This window comes from Choloepus didactylus, chromosome Y, assembly GCF_015220235.1.
Source record: "Choloepus didactylus isolate mChoDid1 chromosome Y, mChoDid1.pri, whole genome shotgun sequence".
NCBI classification, from domain to species: domain Eukaryota; kingdom Metazoa; phylum Chordata; class Mammalia; order Pilosa; family Megalonychidae; genus Choloepus; species Choloepus didactylus.
Window position 1 is genome coordinate 26,141,058 of NC_051335.1, and position 21,287 is coordinate 26,162,344.

Below are 21,287 nucleotides of genomic sequence, written 5' to 3' on the forward strand. Positions count from 1 at the left end.
GTATCATTCAAATATTCTATTTCCCTATTTATCTTCTGTCTAGATGTTCTATCAATTATTGAAAGTGGTGTATTGAAGTCTCATCCTATTAATGTAGAACCACCTATTTTTCCCTTCAAATCTGTCAATATTTGCTCCATATATGTTGGGGCTCTGCCATTAGGTGCATATATATTTATAGTTGTTATGTCTTCTTGTTGAATTGAACACTTTTTTTGGTATATAGTGACCTTCTTTGTCCCTCCTAACAGTTTTTGACCTAAAATCTATTTTATCTGATGTTGGTATAGCTACCCCAGCTCTCTATTGGTTACTATTTGCATGGTGTATTTTTCCATCCTTTCACTTTCAACCTATTTGTGTTTTGAATTTAAGGTGACTCTCTTGTAAGATCATGTAGTTGGGTCCTGCTCTTTTTATCCATTCTGACACCTTTTGACTGAGAATCTAATCCATTTACCTTTACAGTAACTATTGATAATGCAGGACTTTATTCTACCATTTTGCTATTTGGTCTTTGTCAGTTTTATACCTCTTTTTTTGCTACTCAGTTCTTCAATTAACACCTACATTCAGTTTTTCATTTTTTTAGTGTACTATTTTGGGTCCCTTCTCATTCAGATATTGCTCAGATATTTTCTTTGTAGTTTCAATGGGTTTTAAATTTAACATCCTAAGCCTGTAGCAAACACATTTGATTTGATATCAACTTAACTTCAATAGCATACACAAATATTGTTCCTATACCCGTTAATTCCCCCACCATTTTTATCTTTTTACAAATTATATCTGTATACATTGCATGTCCAAAACCATAGATTTATCATTTGCATTTTATTCATTTACATTTTAGAACATCTAAGATGTAAAAAGTGAGTTACATACCCACAAATTTAATACAATCATACTGGCATTTGTAGTTACCTATATTTGTACTGGAGATCATTTTTTCCTTATACCACTTCAATCCACTGTCTACTGTCCTTTTCTTTCTGTCTGAAGAACTCCCTTTAGCATTGCTTATAGGGAAGTTCAAGTGGTGACAAACTCCTTCAGCTTTTGTTTACCTGAGAATGTCTTAGTGTCTCCCTCACTTTTGAAAGAGTCTTGCTGGATATAATATTCTTGGTTGGCAATTGTTTTCTTTTAACACTGTAAGTATTTTGTACTACTGGCTTCTTGCTTCCATGGTTTCTGATGAGAAATCAGAACAGAATCTTTTTGGGACTCCCTTGTATGCAATATGTTGCTTTTCTCTAGCAGCTTTCAGAAATGTGTCCTTGTCCTTGGCATTTGACAGTTTGATTACTGTATTTCTGGGCAGAGTTCTCTTCAAGTTTATCCTGTTTGGGGTTTATTGGACGTCTTAAATGTGTACATTCATGTCTCTCATTAAATTTTGGATTTTTTCTGCCATTAATTCTTTGAATAGTCCTTCAGCCCCTTCGTCTCTTTCTTCTTCTGGGACAACTACATGGCTATATGGTATGCATGATTGTTTCCCATGGGTTTCTTGGGCTCTCTTCACTTTTTTCATTCTTTTTTTTCTGTTCCTCAGCCTGAATCACTTCAATTGTTTGTCTTTGAGTTCACTGGTTCTTTCTTCTGATAGCTCCAATCTGCTGTTAAAACCCTCTAAGGAATTTTTCATTTTGGTTGTTGAAGGCTTCAACTCTAGTATTTCTGTTTGGTTCCTTTTAAAAATTTCTGTCTCTTTATTGAGATTCTGATATTGTTCCTTCAACATTTTTTCTGATATCATTTAGTTATTTCTCCATTTTTTCTTTATGTCCTTGAGCATATTGAAGATCATTTACTAAAATTTTTTCTAGTATATCCAAACTTTTGTATTCTTTATAAACGGCTTGTTAATTTTTATATTGTTTCTTTAGATGGACTATCATTTCTGTTTTCTTTGTTTGTCTTGTAATCTTTTGTGGCACACTGTCCATTTTAACATTTTAATATGTTTACTCTGGGATTCAGCCCCTGAGCTGTCTGTTCCTTTAGTGTGTATCAGCTAGTAATATGACAGAGATTTCCTTGAGTGCCAGGAGCAAACAAAATCAAACAGACCAACACAAAGAACACATTTCAATCTTTGAAAATTGGCTCTCTGTTGGCTGGTGCACTCCTTCAGTGTTTAATCCTTCTACCAAGATCAGCCTTAGGTGAAAAAGAAGTTCAGGGTCCTGCCTGTCTTTTCTGATCCTGCATATTTTCCTGGACTTGTTTTCACTCATGGCCTTAGGAATTACCCCATTTACAGGAATCTGAATGTCCCCTCTACTCCCTAAGAAATAGACTTTCTGCCTTTCCTGGGTGCTCTATTATATGTTTTGAAGCAAGTAATCCTTTGTCCCAGGCTGCTTTGACTTAGTTGTTCCTTACACTGCTTCAGCTGTCCACAAGCTGCTTCTGTCTGCAGAGCAAGTTCTGGAGGGCAAGCCAAAGATGCCCTCTGGTTCAGTCATTCAGGCTGCCACTGATGTATTGTCATCTATAGATGACACTGACATGCAGGCATCCCAGTATGTACATAAGGCCTACTCTGCTCCATCTGGAAGAGGGCCAGGGACTCACAATGGGAGCATAGGCCAGGTCCACCCTGCACCATTGAGAGGATGGGAAAAGGGCCTGCAAGGGTAATATGAGCTTCTCCTACCCTTTTCAAAGCTTGATTTTCTTGATTCATCACTGGCCCAGTTACTGTGACCCTTTAATTATTTTCCAGAGTTTTAAGGAAGATGTGTCTGCCAGTTTTTTACTAGTAGCTCAAAGATTCTATGGTATAATGGCATCTTGGAGTGTCTTATGCTGCCTTCTTGGTCAACCAGAAGGTGGGATACCTATTTTTTACTTTAGAACACTTGCTTTCAAGACTTGTAAAGCCAAATAATAACTGGAAACATAAGTTGTCTTATTAAACCCTTTTTTCAGTTATTTGGCCTCCTTTCCCATGCTACACTTGTTTATTTACTTCCATTTGTGGAACTGGAAGATCTAAGGTTCTAGTTCTTTATTTAACAGATAGACTGAGGCCCAGAGAGACCCACCCTTAAGAGTGCCCATGCCAAGTCTGGAAATGCTGGCTTTCTGATTCCTGCCTCAGTCTTTTAGGGGTAGCCTATGGCTCACTGATTTGGTGCCCACTGATATGGAGCAATGGTCAGTTATATATTCTAGCAGCAAAGGCTATTTAAGCCCAAACCACCAGTACCAGGAGGAACTGTGGATTGAAACCATTTCCTCAGCTTTCTCTGAGGATGTTGGCCCAGCAACTGCAGATTCAGATTGTCAGACATTTACCTGATGGAGCTCAGCAGAAAGAGGCAGATGACAGATATATTGAGACCAGAAAGAAAAAGACAGATGGATAGACCACACATCTAAAACATAAGTATTGATGACAGGGGCCTTATTAGAATTACAGAATGTAAAAGATGAAAGGGCCTTTAAGAATCATTGAGGGGTAACCAAGATAGTGTCACTGGTGAATTTTACTAAACATTTAAGGAAGAAATAATGCCAATTCTTCACAAACTTTTCAATAAAATAGAAGAGAAGGGAATATTTCCCAATGAATTCTGAGGCCAGTAATACCCTGATTTAAAAAAACAAAGGTATCACAAGAAAATCACAAATGAATATCTATCGTAAACACAGTTGCAAAAAACCTTAAGAACAGTTTAGCAAATTGAATCTCACAATATGTAAAAAGAAGAAAACATAATGAGCAAGTGGTATTTATCCCAGAAATACCATCAATGCAATTCAGCATAACAGACTAAAAATTTAAATATGTATTTTAAAACCATAAGATCATATCAATAGATGCAGAAAAAATCATTTAACAAAAGTCATTATCCATTCAAGATAAAAAACTTTCAGCAAGTTAGGAATACAAGGGGACTTTCTCAGCCTTATAAATGGCAACTATGGAAAACTTATAGCTAACATCATACCTAATGGTGAAAGACTGAATGCATCCCCTCTAAAATTAGGAACAAGGCATGGGTGTCCACTCTTGCCACTTCTATTCAACATTGTATTGGAAGTTCTAGCTAGGGCAATTGGGAGAGAAAAAGAAATAGAAGACATAAAAATTGGAAATGAGAAAGCAAAATTCTCTATTTACAGACAGCATAATCATCTATATAGAAAATTCTAAAGACTCTACATAAAAACTACTAGAACTAATAAGTGAGTTTAGCAAGCTCACAGAATACAAAGCCAGTGTACAACAACCAATTGTATTTCTATATACTAGGAATGAATAATAAAAATTTAAAAAGCCACTTACCATAGCATCAAAAATTGAAAGTCTTATGAATAAATTCGATAAAAGTTGTACAAGGCCTCTACACTGAAAATTACAAAACAATGCTTAGAAAATTAAAGACTTAAATAAATGGAGGGGTATACATTGTTCACGAAGACTCAATATTTTGAAGATATCAATTTTCTCCAAATTGTTCTTAGATACAAATCAATTCCAATCAAAATCATATCAAGAGGAGTGACAGAGGCTCAAGAAGGCAGCCCCATGGGCTCAGACAATTTAGGAAAACCAAAAATACAGCCTTAAAATAGAATGTGAACCTAAATACCCAGAGGCACCCCCCTTTGTAAGATTTGTAACAAAAATAAATATGAGTGGTGTTAATAGTTCTAATGGAGTGGTGGACCCAAGAGCCATATCACTGCTAGCAAAAATGGCAAAATTCGTATAGCTCAAAGTTGTCCTACAAGAACTTTGGTGCCTAATGGTGTCTAAATAATATATGAAGCTCCTTCAGCTGCCAGAAGGACAGTGTTACAGCAATTAATCAAAAAGAAAAACCAAAGCCCCTCTCCCCACCTCTATTCAATTTAAGCAGTCTTCATTTTCCACAGTAGTAAATTTTCTAGCTATGTCTTGTAGACCTCAAAGTACTGGAAAGGAAGCTTCCCTTCAAAGGCATTTTATCTTAAGATACTGTTAAATGATACTAACTGTTTTGTCCATTTGAAATGTATAAATTGTGCTATAACAAAAAAAATCCTATCAAAGTTTTATTTTTGTAGAATTTGGTAGGCTGATTCTAAAATTTATGTGTCAATGAAAAAGACATAAAATATTCTAAATAATTGTGACAAAGAAGAATAAGATGGAGGACTTATATTACCTGATTTCAACCTACTAAAAAGTTATAGCAATAAAGACAGTGAGGTACTGGCATAAAGATAAACATAGATCAACAGAACAGAATAGAGTCCAGAAATAGTCCACATATATGACCACTTGATAATGGTGCCAAGACAATTCAATAGGGGAAAAATAGTCTTTTCAAGAAATGGTGCTGGGTCAACTGGATATCCACATACAAAAAATTAAATTGAACCCCTCCCTCACACCATATACTAAAATTAAACTCAAAATGAAGCATAGACCTAAATGTAAGACCTAAAACTATAATAGTTCTAGAAAACATAAAAGAAAATCATAATGATCTTGAGATAGACAAAAATTTCTTAAATAGAACACAAAAGCGTAATGTATAAGATATATATAAAATTGCCTTTGTGAAAATGAAACACTTTTGCTCTTCAAAAGACACATGTAAGAGAATTACAACATAAGCCACAAATGGGGAGAAAATATTTGCCAATTGTACATCTGATAAAGAATGTTTTTTTTTAAAAAAAAAACTCTTAAAATTCAAAAATAAGAAAACAAAGACCCAATTAAAGATAGGCAAAAAGTTGAACAGACACTTCACCCGAGAGGGTATATAGATGGTAAACAAATACATGAAAAGATGCTCAACATCATTAGTCACTGGGGAAATGCAAGCTGAAACCACAATGGGATGCCACTAGATACCTATTAAAATGTCTAAAATTAAAAATACTGACCATACCAAGTGTTGAAAGTCTCATGTACAGTTGCTGGGAATGGAAAATGGCACATTCACTTTGGAAACAGTTTAAACATTCACCAGTGGTTAAACATACAGTTACCATATGTCCCAGCAATTCCACGCCTAGTCATTTGTAAGAGAAATGAAAGCATATGTCCATACCAAGACTTGTACATGAATGTTTGTAACAGCTGTATTTGTAATAGTAAAAAACTAGAAAGAACCCAAATGTCCACTAATATGTAAATGGATAAACAAATTGTTGTGATCCATACCAAGAAATACCACTCCACAACAAAAAAGAGTGAACTACTGATTCATGCAACAACTTGTATGAATTTCAAAACATGGTGAGTGAAAGAAGTCAGACTAAAAATGTACCAACTTTTTTTATACCACTTATATAAAATTCTAGAAAATGCAAAGAATTCTAAAGTGACAGAGAGCAAAACAGTGGTTGCTCGTGGATGGGGGGAGGACTTTTTGGAGTGATGGCTATGCTCATTATCCTGATTGTGGTGATGGTTTCATGTTGTATATGTATATAAAATGTATCACAGTATGCACTTTAAATATGGGCAGTTACTATATGTCGATTATACCTCAATAAAGCTGTTTAAAAATATAAAGTAAAAAGAGTCATATATTTTCACAATTGAAAAATTAGAAAACACAGAGAAGCAAAGCCAAAAAGCCCACAATTCCTATCACTTGGAGACAAATATTTTTACCTTGGTGTGTATTCTTCCAGATATTTCTATACGTACATATTTACATAGTTTTATAAAAGGTGGTGTATAGTACTTACAATATGTTTTAAAAATTTACCCATGTTTTAGAGATCTTTCCACGTTAATAAGATTCTTCAACATCACATCCCCCAAAAAAATAATTAGAAAGAAAGAAACAAATGAATGAATGTGTGAATGAACTACTGATACACTTAACAACATGGATAAATCGCAATCATGCTGAGTGAAAGAAGCCAGATCCTGCCAAGAAATACATGCTGCATGATTCCAGTTATATAAAACTCTAGAAAATGAAAACTAACCCATAGTGACAGAAAGATCAGTGATTGCCTAGGATGGGAGGGGTGGGAAGTGGGTCAGGAGGGAGGAATTACAGAGATGAGGAAATTTTGGGAGATGATGGATATGTCCATTATCTTGATTGTGGTAATGGTGAACTTGTGCATCAAGTGTGTAAAATGTCAAAACTTGTCAAACCATACACTTAAAATATGTGCAGTTTATTGTATGCCAATTGTATCTAAATAATGCTGTAAAAAAAAAGAAATTGAAGGAGAAATCAAGGCTCAGAGAGGACACAAACTACTAATGGACACATAGCAAGTCCAATGCAGAGCCAGGACTAAAACGCCCATCTTTGGATTCCTAAGCCAGGGCCCATTCTACTGCAACCATGATCCTGACAGACCTCTGATAAGATTGCCTTTCTCAGTTTTCCTCTTCCATTGCCCAAATCCTGCCAGGTCTTTCTCCCCTGAGATTCCATGAGAATGTCCTTGAGAGCCTCTCTACAGACCTGCTTTTCTTTATCTGCCCTCTGGGCTATTTACTTTGACCTCTTTCTCTTTAGACATTAACCAAATCCAAGTTGTTTCTCAGCCAAGCTCATCTGCCTGGGAGGAAATCAACCCCTCTGGGGTGCCCACCCAGTGCTAAAAGTCTGTAAGGCTCTCCCAGACTGTAAGGCAATGCCTCTTAGCCTGGATCTACCTCACTGTCTCCACAGTCCAACACCCAAGCTTCCTGCCCCATATCACAAGTTTTAGGGGCACTAAGCAGAGGCTGATCAATGGATCCCCTTTGTTTATAGATGAAGACCCTTGTTTATAGATGAAGACAAGTTCAGAGACTCAGTTCATGGCAAGGTAGGCCTTAGGTTTCCTGCCTCACTGCTATGTCCACTCCCCTGTCTGACTCCCTGCCATTTCAGCATCTCCACTTTGCAACCTCTAGGTTAATAGCTGGAGACCCCATCCTGACCAGGGCCTCTGTGAGGTCTGGAATAAGAAACCAGAACACATGGACCAAAAGGAGTGAGTGTGCAACTAAGACTGGGCAAAGATGTCTAGAGTTTACCAGCTGTTCCCTGCTAAGTTAGTAAGTCTCCACACCCTCCTTGGAGACTTATGGCTGTTCAGATATTCTGTCCAATCACCAGAAAAGTAGCAGCAGAGAGTTAGATGGTCAATTTGCTAGGCTCTGCATTCAGAAACTATTAGTTCCTTTGCAGAGCCAAAACAAGATATAAATGCAGAAATGATGAACACCTTTCTGCCTGAGACTGAACTTCCTGCCTGAGACTGAAGCCCTTAGCTTTGAGGCTACTTAGAGCTCTTAGCTTTGAGGATATTTTTGAGCTAAGGAGGTAGCCAGTTGGGCTAACTTCCTCCAGAGGTTCTAAGGGGACAGGTGATCATTGTCTGCAGTAGCAGCTCTCTACACACTTGCAGTCCAGCCACTTGCATTATGAAGGGAATCTTGAAGATCTGCCTGGGGCAGATGACAAGGTAATCAATCTGGGGGAGACTGGATATCAAGAGCACTATGGCTTTTATCTTCAGAGCTGAGCCAAGCACTAACGTTGGCTTCACTCTTAGGGCCTGCTGTTGATATAGCTTCATGAAGCAACAAAGCCCAGTGGAATCCTTAAGAGGTCACATAGGCCATGTTCCTGCCTCTGAACAATCTGCTGACAATGCCAGCAGATTCCTTGTCTGAGTAGAGGGACAGAAATGAGGGCAGAAGAAGAGGGACTGGTAAAATATGGCAAAGCTCATTTTTTAATCCAAAATGCCTCTTTTAAGGATATTGTCCTTTTTTGTTAAGTGTTTTCTGAAAGACATGGGGAAAATGGGAAAGGGGAGAGGAAGGAAATAGAAGGTCCCTGTAGGACAGAGGACAGTATAGGAGTTGGCAACTTGCTCTCTAGCTGGGAAATTTCCTTAAGCTTCAGCTTGGTCATCCTGGAACCAGACTAGGTCCTATACCACTACAGGAAATTTCTGAGCTGGATTAGTTTTTTTATAATGTATAGGTTAAGAATGTAGGCTCTGTAGTTAGACCGACATGGGTTTAAGACCAAAATCTTCTATTTATTTGCTGTTTGATCTTGAACAAATTACTTCATATCTCTAAGCTTCAGCTTCCTCATCTGGAAATTGGGAATTATAAAGTATCAACTAAATTTTTGTTTTGTACAGATTAAATGAGGTAATGTAAAAGACATGGCATGTAGAAAATAAATACTGTCCTGGGGAGTACAGATGAAGACAGTCATTCCTCTCAGGCTGCTACTGAAGTGAATCCCACTCCCAGTTACATATACCCCTCCTTTATTTAGCTCAGGTTTGCTGACTGGCTGTAATGCAAGTGTGGCTTTGTGTGCACAAGTTAATGGTTGTCCAGAAAAGGAGGTCATCACATCACCCCAGGGGCTCCAGTACACCAAAAAACCTGAAATGCAGCTATAGGAAGCTTGCCTATTGGAAACCAGGAGCCAGGCCCTCATCAGGGCAAAGGCACAGTGAAGTTTGAACCTGGCTCGGCACTGGCTACTTGCCTGAGAGTTGTCTCTGCAGTAGGGGTGGGAGCAGTAGAGTTGGCGGACAGATGGAGGTCAATGTTTCCAATCCTCTCCTCCAACTCAGTCTGCCAGGAGGAGCAAATCGTCACGACAGCACGCATGGGTGGGTGGGAGAAGAAGGCAATAGCTACTCATGCCAGCACTGATGAAACCAGAGCCCATAGACTCAAGACAAACCTCTTGACAGTGAGGGGGGAGGGCCCAACAATTCTGTCTTTTAATTTCAATTCCACCTCACCTTTGAAGGGTGTTTTATCTTCGAAAACCCTTTTCCAGCACTTAACTCATTAGACCCTCATAGCATCTGTGTAAGGTAGATAGGCCAATACATGCTACAGCATGGAAGAAACTTGAAAACATTATGTTAAGTTAAATAAGCTAGACACAAAAAGACAAATATTGCATTGTTCCACTTATATGAAATGTCTAGTGTAGGCAAATTTATAGAGACAGAAAGTAGATTACAGGTTACTAGAGGCTGGAGGAGGGGTTGTGGACAGATATTGCTTAATTGGTACAGAGTTTGGGGGTGAAAAAATTTTGGTAATGATGGTGGTTATGGTTGCACAACATTGCAAATGGCTAAAATAGAAAATTGTATGATACATATGTGTATATATATGTGTATATATATATATATATGTACACACACACAAAATAAAACAAAATTTTAAAAAGATAGACCAGCAATTGTCTTGCCACACTTCTTCCTTTTCTTTAGTAGTAGTAGTAACTAACACTTACATAGCACTTACTATATAATAGGCACTATGTTAAATTCTTTATATACATTTGTTATGTTATCTTATTTAATCCTCATAGCAACCTCATAAGTTAGTGTCCCCATTTGCTTGCCCTCGAGTAAGTAAACAGCCTGGAGAGATTTGGTGACTAGCCCAGGTCACAAGTCTAGCAAGTGATAGAGCTGGGATTCCAATCCAGATCTTTCTGACTTTAAAGCCCTTACTCTTAGCTACTATGCTGTATATACCCTACTTTGCAGAGGAAGAAATTGGGGCCAGAGACTTTGAGGGGCTTGCCCAAGGATACAAAGCAATCTAGTACCAGAATTAGGCCTAAGCTTGGGTGTCCTGACCTCTAGTCTATGTTCTTTCCCTTTTTGCCTTTTATTTTTCATCATCAGTAACATGTCTTCCCACCCCTTGGTACTATGCTCCAGTCACCCTGTGGTCACCCTGTGCTTGAAATGCCAAGGATTAGGTAAACTTGCCCTCTCCCACAAAGGTCAGAGTTTAATCTTTCATTATTTATGATGCCTGCTCTTTAGATGAGTAATCAAGGTGCAGAAAAGGCAAATAGCTTATCCCAGTTTCCCCACAGTGCCAGGAGCAGAGAAATTCCTTGAAATTCTTAATTCTCAAGTCTGGACTTGTTTCTCTTGAATATCTATGCATGTGTCCAGAGCTCAGAAAAGAAAGAAGTCTGGGTCAAAAAAAAATCAGACAAAAGAAATCCAGTACATTCCCTTTCTTCTTTTAATCGGGTTTGTGGAGGCTTCAAGGCAGGGGCAAAGAAAAAGGGGCTCACACAAAATGGAAGTGACTGAAGATAAGGTCAAGGGCCTGCATGGATGGGAGAAGAAAGGTTTGAGAAAACATGTAATTTGGTTACAGGTAAAGGGAAGGTAATATCAGGGCCTTAAAGGCTTGGGGCGTCTATTTATAGAGTCTATGTGGTGTCCCTGAAGGAGGTGGGGAGAGGGCAGGAGCACAGGCAGAGTTGTAAATATATTTCTACCCTGGTCTGTAGCCATGAAACCAAGAATCTGCCAGGATTTTTGTTTGTTGCCAGAGACTGAGGTGGCTTTGGAGCAATGCAAGCCAAAGGTATGCCCAGTCAAAACAGGAGGCTAACACACATGCAAAGGGAGTTTATTCAGTTGCTCCCAAATGCCAACCTGTGGACTGTGGCTGCATCTGCATCACCTGGGTAATTTGTGGACACTTCCAATTTTGGAAATCACTAGATTAAATTAACCAGTATTGTCCATTAAGGCAAGGGTCCATTATGGGGAGCAGAGAGAGCAGGAGGAAGAGGTCAGAAGGATCTATTGAATGGGGCCTTCATTCAGAAAAGGTCTCCAATGAAGAAATAATTAATCCTGTTATTATCTTGTGAATGGCAGACAAATATTGCATTGTATTTATGTAATATCTGTGTTAAAATGCTTAGCTGTTAAAGGTAAGTATTTCAAAACTACAATTTTGGATTCTGTATTTTGGCATTTCTTCTTTTAAAAATATCCAGAAAGTCATGAAAGATGGATGCTCTCCTGAGCCTTTCTTCAACTCTGAGTGTAGAGATCTTTGAATGACAGCATTAGGAAATGGACTTGGATCTTTGGGTAATGGAGAGCCCACATATGGTACAAGAGGGATGTTAAAAAGATGGCTGTGGTCATTATGTCCATAAAGGTGTGGAGGAGGGATTGGAAGCCATCACCAAGGGGACTGGTGTGAGATTTTTTTAATATGAGTAGGAGTGAGCCTGGACTAGGGACCTGCCAAGGGGAGCAGAGATAAGACCAAATCACATACATAAGAGTTTGGAATAACAACAGTCAGTGCTCATCTAGACCAACCTTCCCCACAAGGGGAAACTGAGGCCCAGAGAGATTAAAGACCATTGCCCAAGGTCATCAGTATGTTAGTGCAGAGCCTAAAGAGCCTGAAATAGCATGTTGTGTTCTGTCCTACTACACAAAGACTTAAAACGTTAAAAAGAGACAGGACTTTATCTGGAAAAGGGGGAGGAGAGAGCTGGGGAGGGTTTCAAGGTTTCAAGCCTATACCTGCATCCCAGATAGTGCATGGACACAGGATCCCACAGCTGTTCCCTGGAATCTCCCCACCCTGTGGAGGGTGGACAGGATTTTGGGGAACATTTCAAAGACAGTAACTGAGGCCCTACCCTCAGGCCTGGGTGCTTGAGTGCTTGGAAGACCCCATGTGCCCTATCCATGCAGTGGGCCTTTGGCTGGTCTGGGCTTTGACTAGGGGTCCCCACCTGGAAGATTTTGGTAGAGCACCAGATATTAGTAAAACCCAGGCTGCCTAGCTCCCACTGCATCCTGTTCCTTCCTTCTATGTGGGTGGCATTCCTGGGGGCCAGGGTGGGGGCAAAGGTGAACAAGCTAGTAAGCACCAAGGTGAACAAAAGTAGGAGCTGTCTATTGAGACATGTGCTCTTTGGAGGATGTAGCCTCTAAGCCAAGACAAACTCTTTGAGAAATAAATATTTGACATAAAATGTTAATTATAGGTTTGGGGTTTGGTGGTTAGTAGGAGAGAATTTGGCTCTGTTCAGAGTGAACTGTCATAGCCTGCAGTGCCAGGCTGCAGCAGGGGAACCAGTAGGATGGGGCAGAAAAGAGCAAGGTGGGAGGTGAGCATCCCCAGTACCAACATCACCATCAACAACACCCACCAGCATTCCCCCCTGACTAGGAAGCAATGTTTATTTAGGAGGAGACAGTTTTCAAAAGTTGGATTTTCTGAGGACTGAAATCAGAGGAAGCCAGAGCAGGGCTGGTCCCACCAGAGATGGTAGCAGCAGCATCTGGTTCTTGCCCCTTGCCCTACCTGATCAAGGGGCTACATCTGCATTCTCTAAAACCTCCTTATTCAACTGGCTTGTGCTGTTGTCATCAGCTGCCACTAAGGCTCTTCTCTACCTGGCCTGGGGATAGTAGCCCTCTGCCCCCTCTTGCCCTAGGCTTCTTTCTCTCTGCATTGTCTGCCAAGCCCAGGTAAATAGCATCTCCAACAAACATAAGTGGAGGCCAAGCAGGTGTTCTGCATCCAGCCTAAGCCCAGGAATTACATCTCTGTCAAGAGCTTGGTCTGGAGATACCAAAGATAGCATAGCAATTGGGTGACCAATTTTCACATGACCTAAATTTGAAGCCTGGCTTCAACCTTCTATATACCTTCAGGTAAGTAACTTAATCCCTTTGAACCTCATTTTCCTCCTCTGTAAAATGGGATAATAGTGCATACATTATAGGATTATATAAAATAATCTATATGAAGTAAAATGACTGGCACATAAATCAGATGAGCACATAATTTATCATCCAAACCATTACAATTTTGAGAACGAAAGAGAGCACTTTTAATAATCATAATGGCACAACAGTCATAAACTGGAACAAACTAATTCTATTTATAAAGGTTACCTATTATTAAGAAAAATTGAGTTCTGGTTCTGCAATTGATTGCTGTGGGATTTTTTTTTTTGCAAATGATCTCCTTTCTCTGGAACTCAGTTTGTTCATCTGTAAAATAGAGTAAATAGGGTGCAACGAGTAGGACCAGAATTACATAGAGGTTGATAATTGTGTCTTAGAGATTCATCAGAAATTATGCATTCTATTCAAGAATAAAATTCTGTAATAAGTGCTGTTTAAATTACTAATAACTAAGTAAAACAGTAATAACTGAGTAAAACTGAGGTTTCCAGTTTTCTGTTCCTTGGAATAAGGTCAAGTGCCCTGGGAACTCTGGGCCTCAGTTCTCAGCTCTGAGGAGGATACAGATCGACATTTTCCCCCGCTTCCAAAGTCTTACAAAGATGGAGCTTGGTGTGTGGGGGGAAAGAATCGAGGTGGATCCCTGGACCCCAAAGGATTGGACACCCATTATTATCAGTTTCCCATGGTCATAGGCCCCACACTAAGTCCAGCGCTGGAGAGAGAGCATCCCTGGGTGGATGGGTAGTTGGCCAGGGGTGGGCATGCCAGGGACGAGGGACCCAGTTCCCTTCTTTCCCAAGAAAACATACAATTCCTCAATAGCTCAGTACTTATAAAACAGGCTAGAAAACAAGAAGACTCAGAAACCAAACAATGGGAATAACCAGGCAGCTAAATTAAAGCATTTCTTTGTTTTTCCCTGAAAGTTTCTCTTAAACATCTTTGCATGCCATTGAGCTCAGTAAATATAAAATCCACGGGACATTTTTCCATACTTTATCCCCCTTCCTTCCTCTGTCACTTCCCCTCCACATACATAGGAGATGAGCAGCAGGGGATGTACAAAAGGGGTAGCCTTGCTCAGTGACCTTTATGTTAATTGTCATGGTTAATGGAAGCTAAATCACAAACATAGGTTTGAGAAAGGAAACATCTTAGACCTCTGCATCAGTGAGGAAAAAAATAAAACTTTTTTCAGAACTATTGAACATTTGCCATTTTTTGAGGCTCCACAACTCACACCTCATATCACCACAACCAATAAGATAAAAAGTGCCCAGTTCATACACAACTTCTGTTCTCCAAAGCCCCTGAAACCACAACAGTGAGTTTTGGGGGTACCGACCCAATATTTTGAGAATACCTGGTCTAAAAAAGGGGAACCTCATCTCTCCTCCAAGTCCCAGAACCCACCCAATTCTCACTGAGATAACAAAAAGTCTCTGAGGGTCATGCATCTCCTCAACATTCCCTGCATGACCCGAAGAGGCAAAGCCGAGGTCTCCCCAAGGCTACCTTCTCCAAACTACCAGGACTGACTCCTCCAGAAATGGATGCAGTGAGGACAATGCCTTCAGCACAGGACTGTCCTTGAGCACCTGAAATGGGCTCAGCTGGGCTCCCACAGCCCCATGGGCTTACTTTAGCCTGGGGGTAGCTCTCTGGATTGGAATCACCTCTTGAGCATCTGCCTCCTTCGCCAGGCAGCAAGCTCCAAGAAGGAAGAAATCACGTCCCTCAAGTTCACTGTTCAAGTTCCAGTAACTCAGTTACTATTTGTAGAATAAATGAAACTGCTGGAACACTCACTGCCTCCTGGTGTAGGTGGTTAAGTTACTGTCGCAGCTCAGGCACTTGATAGATATGATAGTGACCTCTTCCCTTGTGATGTGATGTGAGTACGTGTGTGCGTGTGTATGTGCATATGTTTCCTATCTCCATTCCCCATCAGAACCCGGGAGTTTCCAGAAGGTGGGCTTCACAAGTTGGTTTTAATTCATGCCACAGCTCCACTCCTTAGGTGACCCATGATGGGCAGTGGATGGCGCTCCTCTTCACCAGCCCCAACCCAGCCCAGAAAAGATCCCTCCTGAGAGGTCCCCAGCTGATAACTGCCAAAGCTGCTCCCTGTCCCAGCTTTGTGTACTCTTGAGGAAGTCTCTGTTTCCTTATCTGGAACATGGGTAGTTTGGGTTAGTTGAAGGGCAAAGAGCCAACCTGTTCCATTATGGCTCATCTATGTTGTGCCTGAACACTGCTGCCCCCCAAACACCTCGGGGATCAGGAGCCTGGACTCGAGGGGTCTAAGCTGCCTCACTTTCCCACCATTGTGACTTGAGTTGTGATGATAAATATGCCTGTTGCCTGCCCTAGTATCTCTGAGACAATCAATATGCTTATTCAGACATGGGCCTTGGCCAGAGGAAACAAGGCTCAGGAACAGTAGGAAACAGGTGGGAAGACCCCACTGACTGTAAAGATAATTAAGACCAGGAACCATTCACCAAGGAATGTTGTGGTTCTCCCTTTCCTGGAGATTATAGAAATTTGGAAGCCAATGGGTCCCTAGAGATCATCCAATCTAGCCCCTTCATTGTATTGGTAAGGAGACTGAGACCCACAGAGAGGAAGTTGCTTGCCCAAGGTCATAGAGCAGCATGATGCAAGAGCAGAGTCCAAGACCTATCAGCCTAGGACTCCCTGGCCAGAGTTGTTTTCATTATCCCAAACTGAGAGGCCTCTTTCTACTGCAGGGCAACCCCGCCAATTCTCTAGAATGTCATGGTTGTATAGATGAGGACTACCTGAGGCCCTCAGAGGGTAAATGGCCTATGGGAGGGTGGGATGAGGCCAAAGCTCCTTTTTCCCAGAATATCCAGGCCCAGGCTACTTGCTGGACACTTATTTGCTTCCTCTAAGGACAAGAGGGAACACTGATTTGCACAAAGACTAGCCTTTACTCTAAGCCCCCCACCCCCCAGAAGTTCCCTTACTCAGTCAGACAGCCTCGTTTAGGGATATGGGTGAGGCTCAGATGGGGGCTAAGTTAGAGATATCTAGGAGCCTAGGTCCCTGCCCTCAGGAATCTTCTATGTGAGAGGGAGACTGAGGTACATGGACCCAAGTACAAACACTTGGGATGAGAGAAATGGAACAGGGGAGCCAGAAAAAGTTGGATTGCATTGGTTTTTGATAGATCCTGGGTATGACCTGAATAGCCTGGGGGTAGGGAAGGTCTACCTTGCTCCCTTCCTAAATGCCTCCCTCAACTTTTTGAAGGCAGCACAGAAAGAGGTGGCAGAGTGTGGTTGACAGGGCACACACAATTACAACTTTGGAATCCTGACTTGAGTTTCCAACCTGGCTTAGTCTCTCTTAGCTGGGTGACCTTAAGCTAGTCATTTTGCAGCTCTGAATCTCAGTCTCCCTATCTCCAAATCTGGTAACTAATAATGCCTCACATAGATCAAGGCGGAGCAACAAGAAGTCTCAGGAAGAGCTTGTAGGTCAATGGTTTCCAGGGCAATTCCAGTTCCTCATAATTTCAGTATGCATTATTCAGGAGGGGGAACCTGAATAAAGTGTGGACTTTGTTTAGATCCTAATACAAATAAACTTTAAGAAACAAAACAAAACAAAAACAAAACAAAAAACCCTTTCTGACATTGATGAGCAATTAGACACTTGAAGATTAGACACTGACTGGATATTTGATGATATTGTGGAACTGTTGTTAATTATTTTAAGTGTTATGGCACTGACGGTGGTTATGTTTTTTAAAAAAGTTCTTAACATTCAGAGTTATATGCTGAAATACCTATGGATAAAATGGTATGATGTCTGGCTAGGAGTTGATATGACAAGATTGGCCAGGAGGTGATGATTGCGGATGCTAGGTAATGTGTACATGAAGGCACATTATTGGATTCTGTTTACTTGTGTATAAGCTTGAAGCTTTCCATAATAAAAAGTCTTAAATATGAAAAAGAGAGGGTGGATCAAGAAGGTGTTTAACCAAATGTGGTTTATTCTGTCCACTTTCAGAAGACTTTTCTTATAGAGAATTACCTTCACAAATTTAAGAAAAGCCCTGTATCTGATTTGTAGCACTAGTGGCATTGCTGGCAGCTGGTTTATGACTAGAGACAGAGATTTTGCCCCCTCATTTCAGTACTTTCATTCAGCAGCATCTATGGGTCTCCTCTCACCCTGTGGCAGCCAGGCCAGTTGCCAGGCAATGGCAACCAGAGGCCAGAAACCTTTTTTTGTGGAGTGAGAAAGGGAGGAAGGGAGGAAAAAAGGAAGAAGGGAGGGAAGGCAGAAAGAACCTGCCTAGGGGAAGGCTTGTCTCTCTCGGGGTCTTGCCCAGATAGATAGATGAGAGGTGGTGGTCTCTGGTTGGATGATGGTTTCCCACAGCCCCCATGTTCCATGGTTTTCTCCTAGTGGGCAGCCTCATTGCCAGAGCCTGACCTCACAGAGGGGATAGGAGGAATTCACACACCTCCTGTGAAGAACTTTAGAGTAAGATCTGTAAGATATCAATTAGCAACCATACACAAAGTCAGAATTTCAGGCAAAAAAGTTCCAGGAAAATAGCTCATCAAATGGTAAATCTACACTGGTAATCACCCTGAGCTGGCATTCCAGAAGGCAGAAGGCAGACCCACAGAGGGCAGAAGTGCTTCTTCTTCTTCAAGGATAGAAAATACCTGTCCTCACTGTCCTTTGAGGAGGAGAGGGAGAAACCCCTAGCACTGCACGGTGGCCTGGCAGTCTTATGAATGCTGACTGTTTTGGGGATCCTTGTGTTCTGGCATTGGTTCAGACTCAGCTGTCCCTAAAAGGCTGTGGAGGAGAGGCGGGGCAAGATGGCAGACTGGTGAGCTGTATGTTTTAGTTACTCCTCCAGGAAAGTAGGTAAAAAGCCAGGAACTGCGTGGACTGGACACCACAGAGCAATCTGTCTTTGGGCATACTTCATACAACACTCATGAAAACGTGGAACTGCTGAGATCAGCGAAATCTGTAAGTTTTTGCGGCCAGGGGACCCGCGCCCCTCCCTGCCAGGCTCAGTCCCGGGGGAGGAGGGGCTGTCAGCTCCAGGAAGGAGAAGGGAGAATTGCAGTGGCTGCTCTTATCGGAAACTCATTCTACTGATTCAAACTCCAACCATAGATAGACTGAGGCCAGACACCAGAGACTCTGAGAGCAGCCAGCCCAGCAGAGAGGAGACGGGCATAGAAGGAAAACAACACGAGAAGCTCCAAAGTAAAAGCAGAGGATTTTTGGAGTTCTGGTGAACACAGAAAGGGGAAGGGCGGAGATCAGGCCTTGAGGCGCATATGCAAATCCCGAAGCAAGGCTGATCTCTCTGCCCTGTGCAACTTTCCTTAATGGCCCTGGTTGCTTTGTCTATTAGCATTTCAATAACCCATTAGATCTCTGAGGAGGGCCGGTTTTTTTTTTTTTTTTTTTTTTTTTTTTTTTTTTTTAAATCCTTTTTGCTTTTTCGAAAACAATTACTCTAAGAAGCTCAATACAGAAAGCTTCAAAGAATTGAAATTTGGGCACGTCAAGTCAAGAGCAGAACTAAGAGAGCTCTGAGACAAAAGGCAATAATCCAGTGGCTGAGAAAATTCACTAAACAACACAACTTCCCAAGAAAAGGGGGGTGTCCGCTCACAGCCACCATCCTGGTGGACAGGAAACACTCCTGCCCATCGCCAGCCCCATAGCCCAGAGCTGCCCCAGACAACCCAGTGTGACAGAAGTGCTTCAAATAACAGGCACACACCACAAAACTGGGCGTGGACATTAGCCTTCCCTGCAACCTCAGCTGAATGTCCCAGAGCTGGGAAGGGGGAGCAGTGTGAATTAACAGAGCCCCATTCAGCCATCATTTGAGCAGACTGGGAGCCTCCCAACACAGCCCAGCAGCCCAGAACTGCCCTGGGGGGACGGCACTCACCTGTGACATAGCACAGTCATCCCTCAACAGAGGACCCGGGGTGCACAGCCTGGAAGAGGGGCCCACTTGCAAATCTCAGGAGCCATACGCCAATACCAAAGACTTGTGGGTCAGTGGCAGAGACAAACTGTGGCAGGACTGAACTGAAGGATTAGACTATTGCAGTAGCTTTAAAACTCTAGGATCATCAGGGAGATTTGATTGTTAGGGCCACCCCCCCTCCCCGACTGCCCAGAAACACGCCCCACATACAGGGCAGGCAACACCAACTACACACGCAAGCTTGGGACACCAATTGGGCCCCACAAGACTCACTCCCCCACTCACCAAAAAGGCTAAGCAGGGGAGATCTGGCTTGTGGAGAACAGGTGGCTCGTGGTCGCCACCTGCTGGTTAGTTAGAGAAAGTGTACTCCACGAAGCTGTAGATCTGATAAATTAGAGATAAGGACTTCAACTGGTCTACAAACCCTAAAAGAACCCTATCAAGGTCAGCAAATGCCACGAGGCCAAAAACAACAGAAAATTATAAAGCATATGAAAAAACCAGACGATATGGATAACCCAAGCCCAAGCACCCAAATCAAAAGACCAGAAGAGACACACCTAGAGCAGCTACTCAAAGAACTAAAGATGAACAATGAGACCCTAGTACGGGATATGAAGGAAATCAAGAAGACCCTAGAAGAGCATAAAGAAGACATTGCAAGACTAAATAAAAAAATGGATGATCTTATGGAAATTAAAGAAACTGTTGACCAAATTAAAAAGATTCTGGACACTCATAGTACAAGACTAGAGGAAGTTGAACAACGAATCAGTGACCTGGAAGATGACAGAATGGAAAATGAAAGCATAAAAGAAAGAATGGGGAAAAAAATTGAAAAACTCGAAATGGACCTCAGGGATATGATAGATAATATGAAACGTCCGAATATAAGACTCATTGGTGTCCCAGAAGGGGAAGAAAAGGGTAAAGGTCTAGGAAGAGTATTCAAAGAAATTGTTGGGGAAAACTTCCCAAATCTTCTAAACAACATAAATACACAAATCATAAATGCTCAGCGAACTCCAAATAGAATAAATCCAAAAAAACCCACTCCGAGACATATACTGATCACACTGTCAAACATAGAAGAGAAGGAGCAAGTTCTGAAAGCAGCAAGAGAAAAGCAATTCACCACATACAAAGGAAACAGCATAAGACTAAGTAGTGACTACTCAGCAGCCACCATGGAGGTGAGAAGGCAGTGGCACGATATATTTAAAATTCTGAGAGAGAGGAATTTCCAGCCAAGAATACTTTATCCAGCAAAGCTCTCCTTCAAATTTGAGGGAGAGCTTAAATTTTTCACAGACAAAGAAATGCTGAGAGAATTTGCTAACAAGAGACCTGCCCTACTGGAGATACTAAAGGGAGCCCTACAGACAGAGAAACAAAGACAGGACAGAGAGACTTGGAGAAAGGTTCAGTACTAAAGAGATTCGGTATGGGTACAATAAAGGATATTAATAGAGAGAGGGAAAAATATGGCAAACATAATCCAAAGGATAAGATGGCCGATTCAAGAAATGCCTTCACGGTTTTAACGTTGAATGTAAATGGATTAAACTCCCCAATTAAAAGATATAGATTCGCAGAATGGATCAAAAAAAATGAACCATCAATATGTTGCATACAAGAGACTCATCTTAGACACAGGGACACAAAGAAACTGAAAGTGAAAGGATGGAAAAAAATATTTCATGCAAGCTACAGCCAAAAGAAAGCAGGTGTAGCAATATTAATCTCAGATAAAATAGAC

At 41.3% G+C, this 21,287-nt stretch overlaps 1 protein-coding gene across 1 annotated transcript in view; it reads right to left on the reverse strand.

The window, feature by feature from the left end:
* The window catches only part of LOC119524233 (monocarboxylate transporter 8), a 50,686-nt gene extending 46,626 nt beyond the window's left edge, over positions 1-4,060 (reverse strand). Inside the window, exon 1 of the mRNA XM_037822879.1 lies at positions 3,966-4,060. Coding sequence (XP_037678807.1) covers positions 3,966-4,047 — 82 coding nt within the window. The 5' untranslated portion in view covers positions 4,048-4,060. The remainder of the gene's footprint in view (positions 1-3,965) is intronic.
* Positions 4,061-21,287: the final 17,227 nt, after the last annotated feature.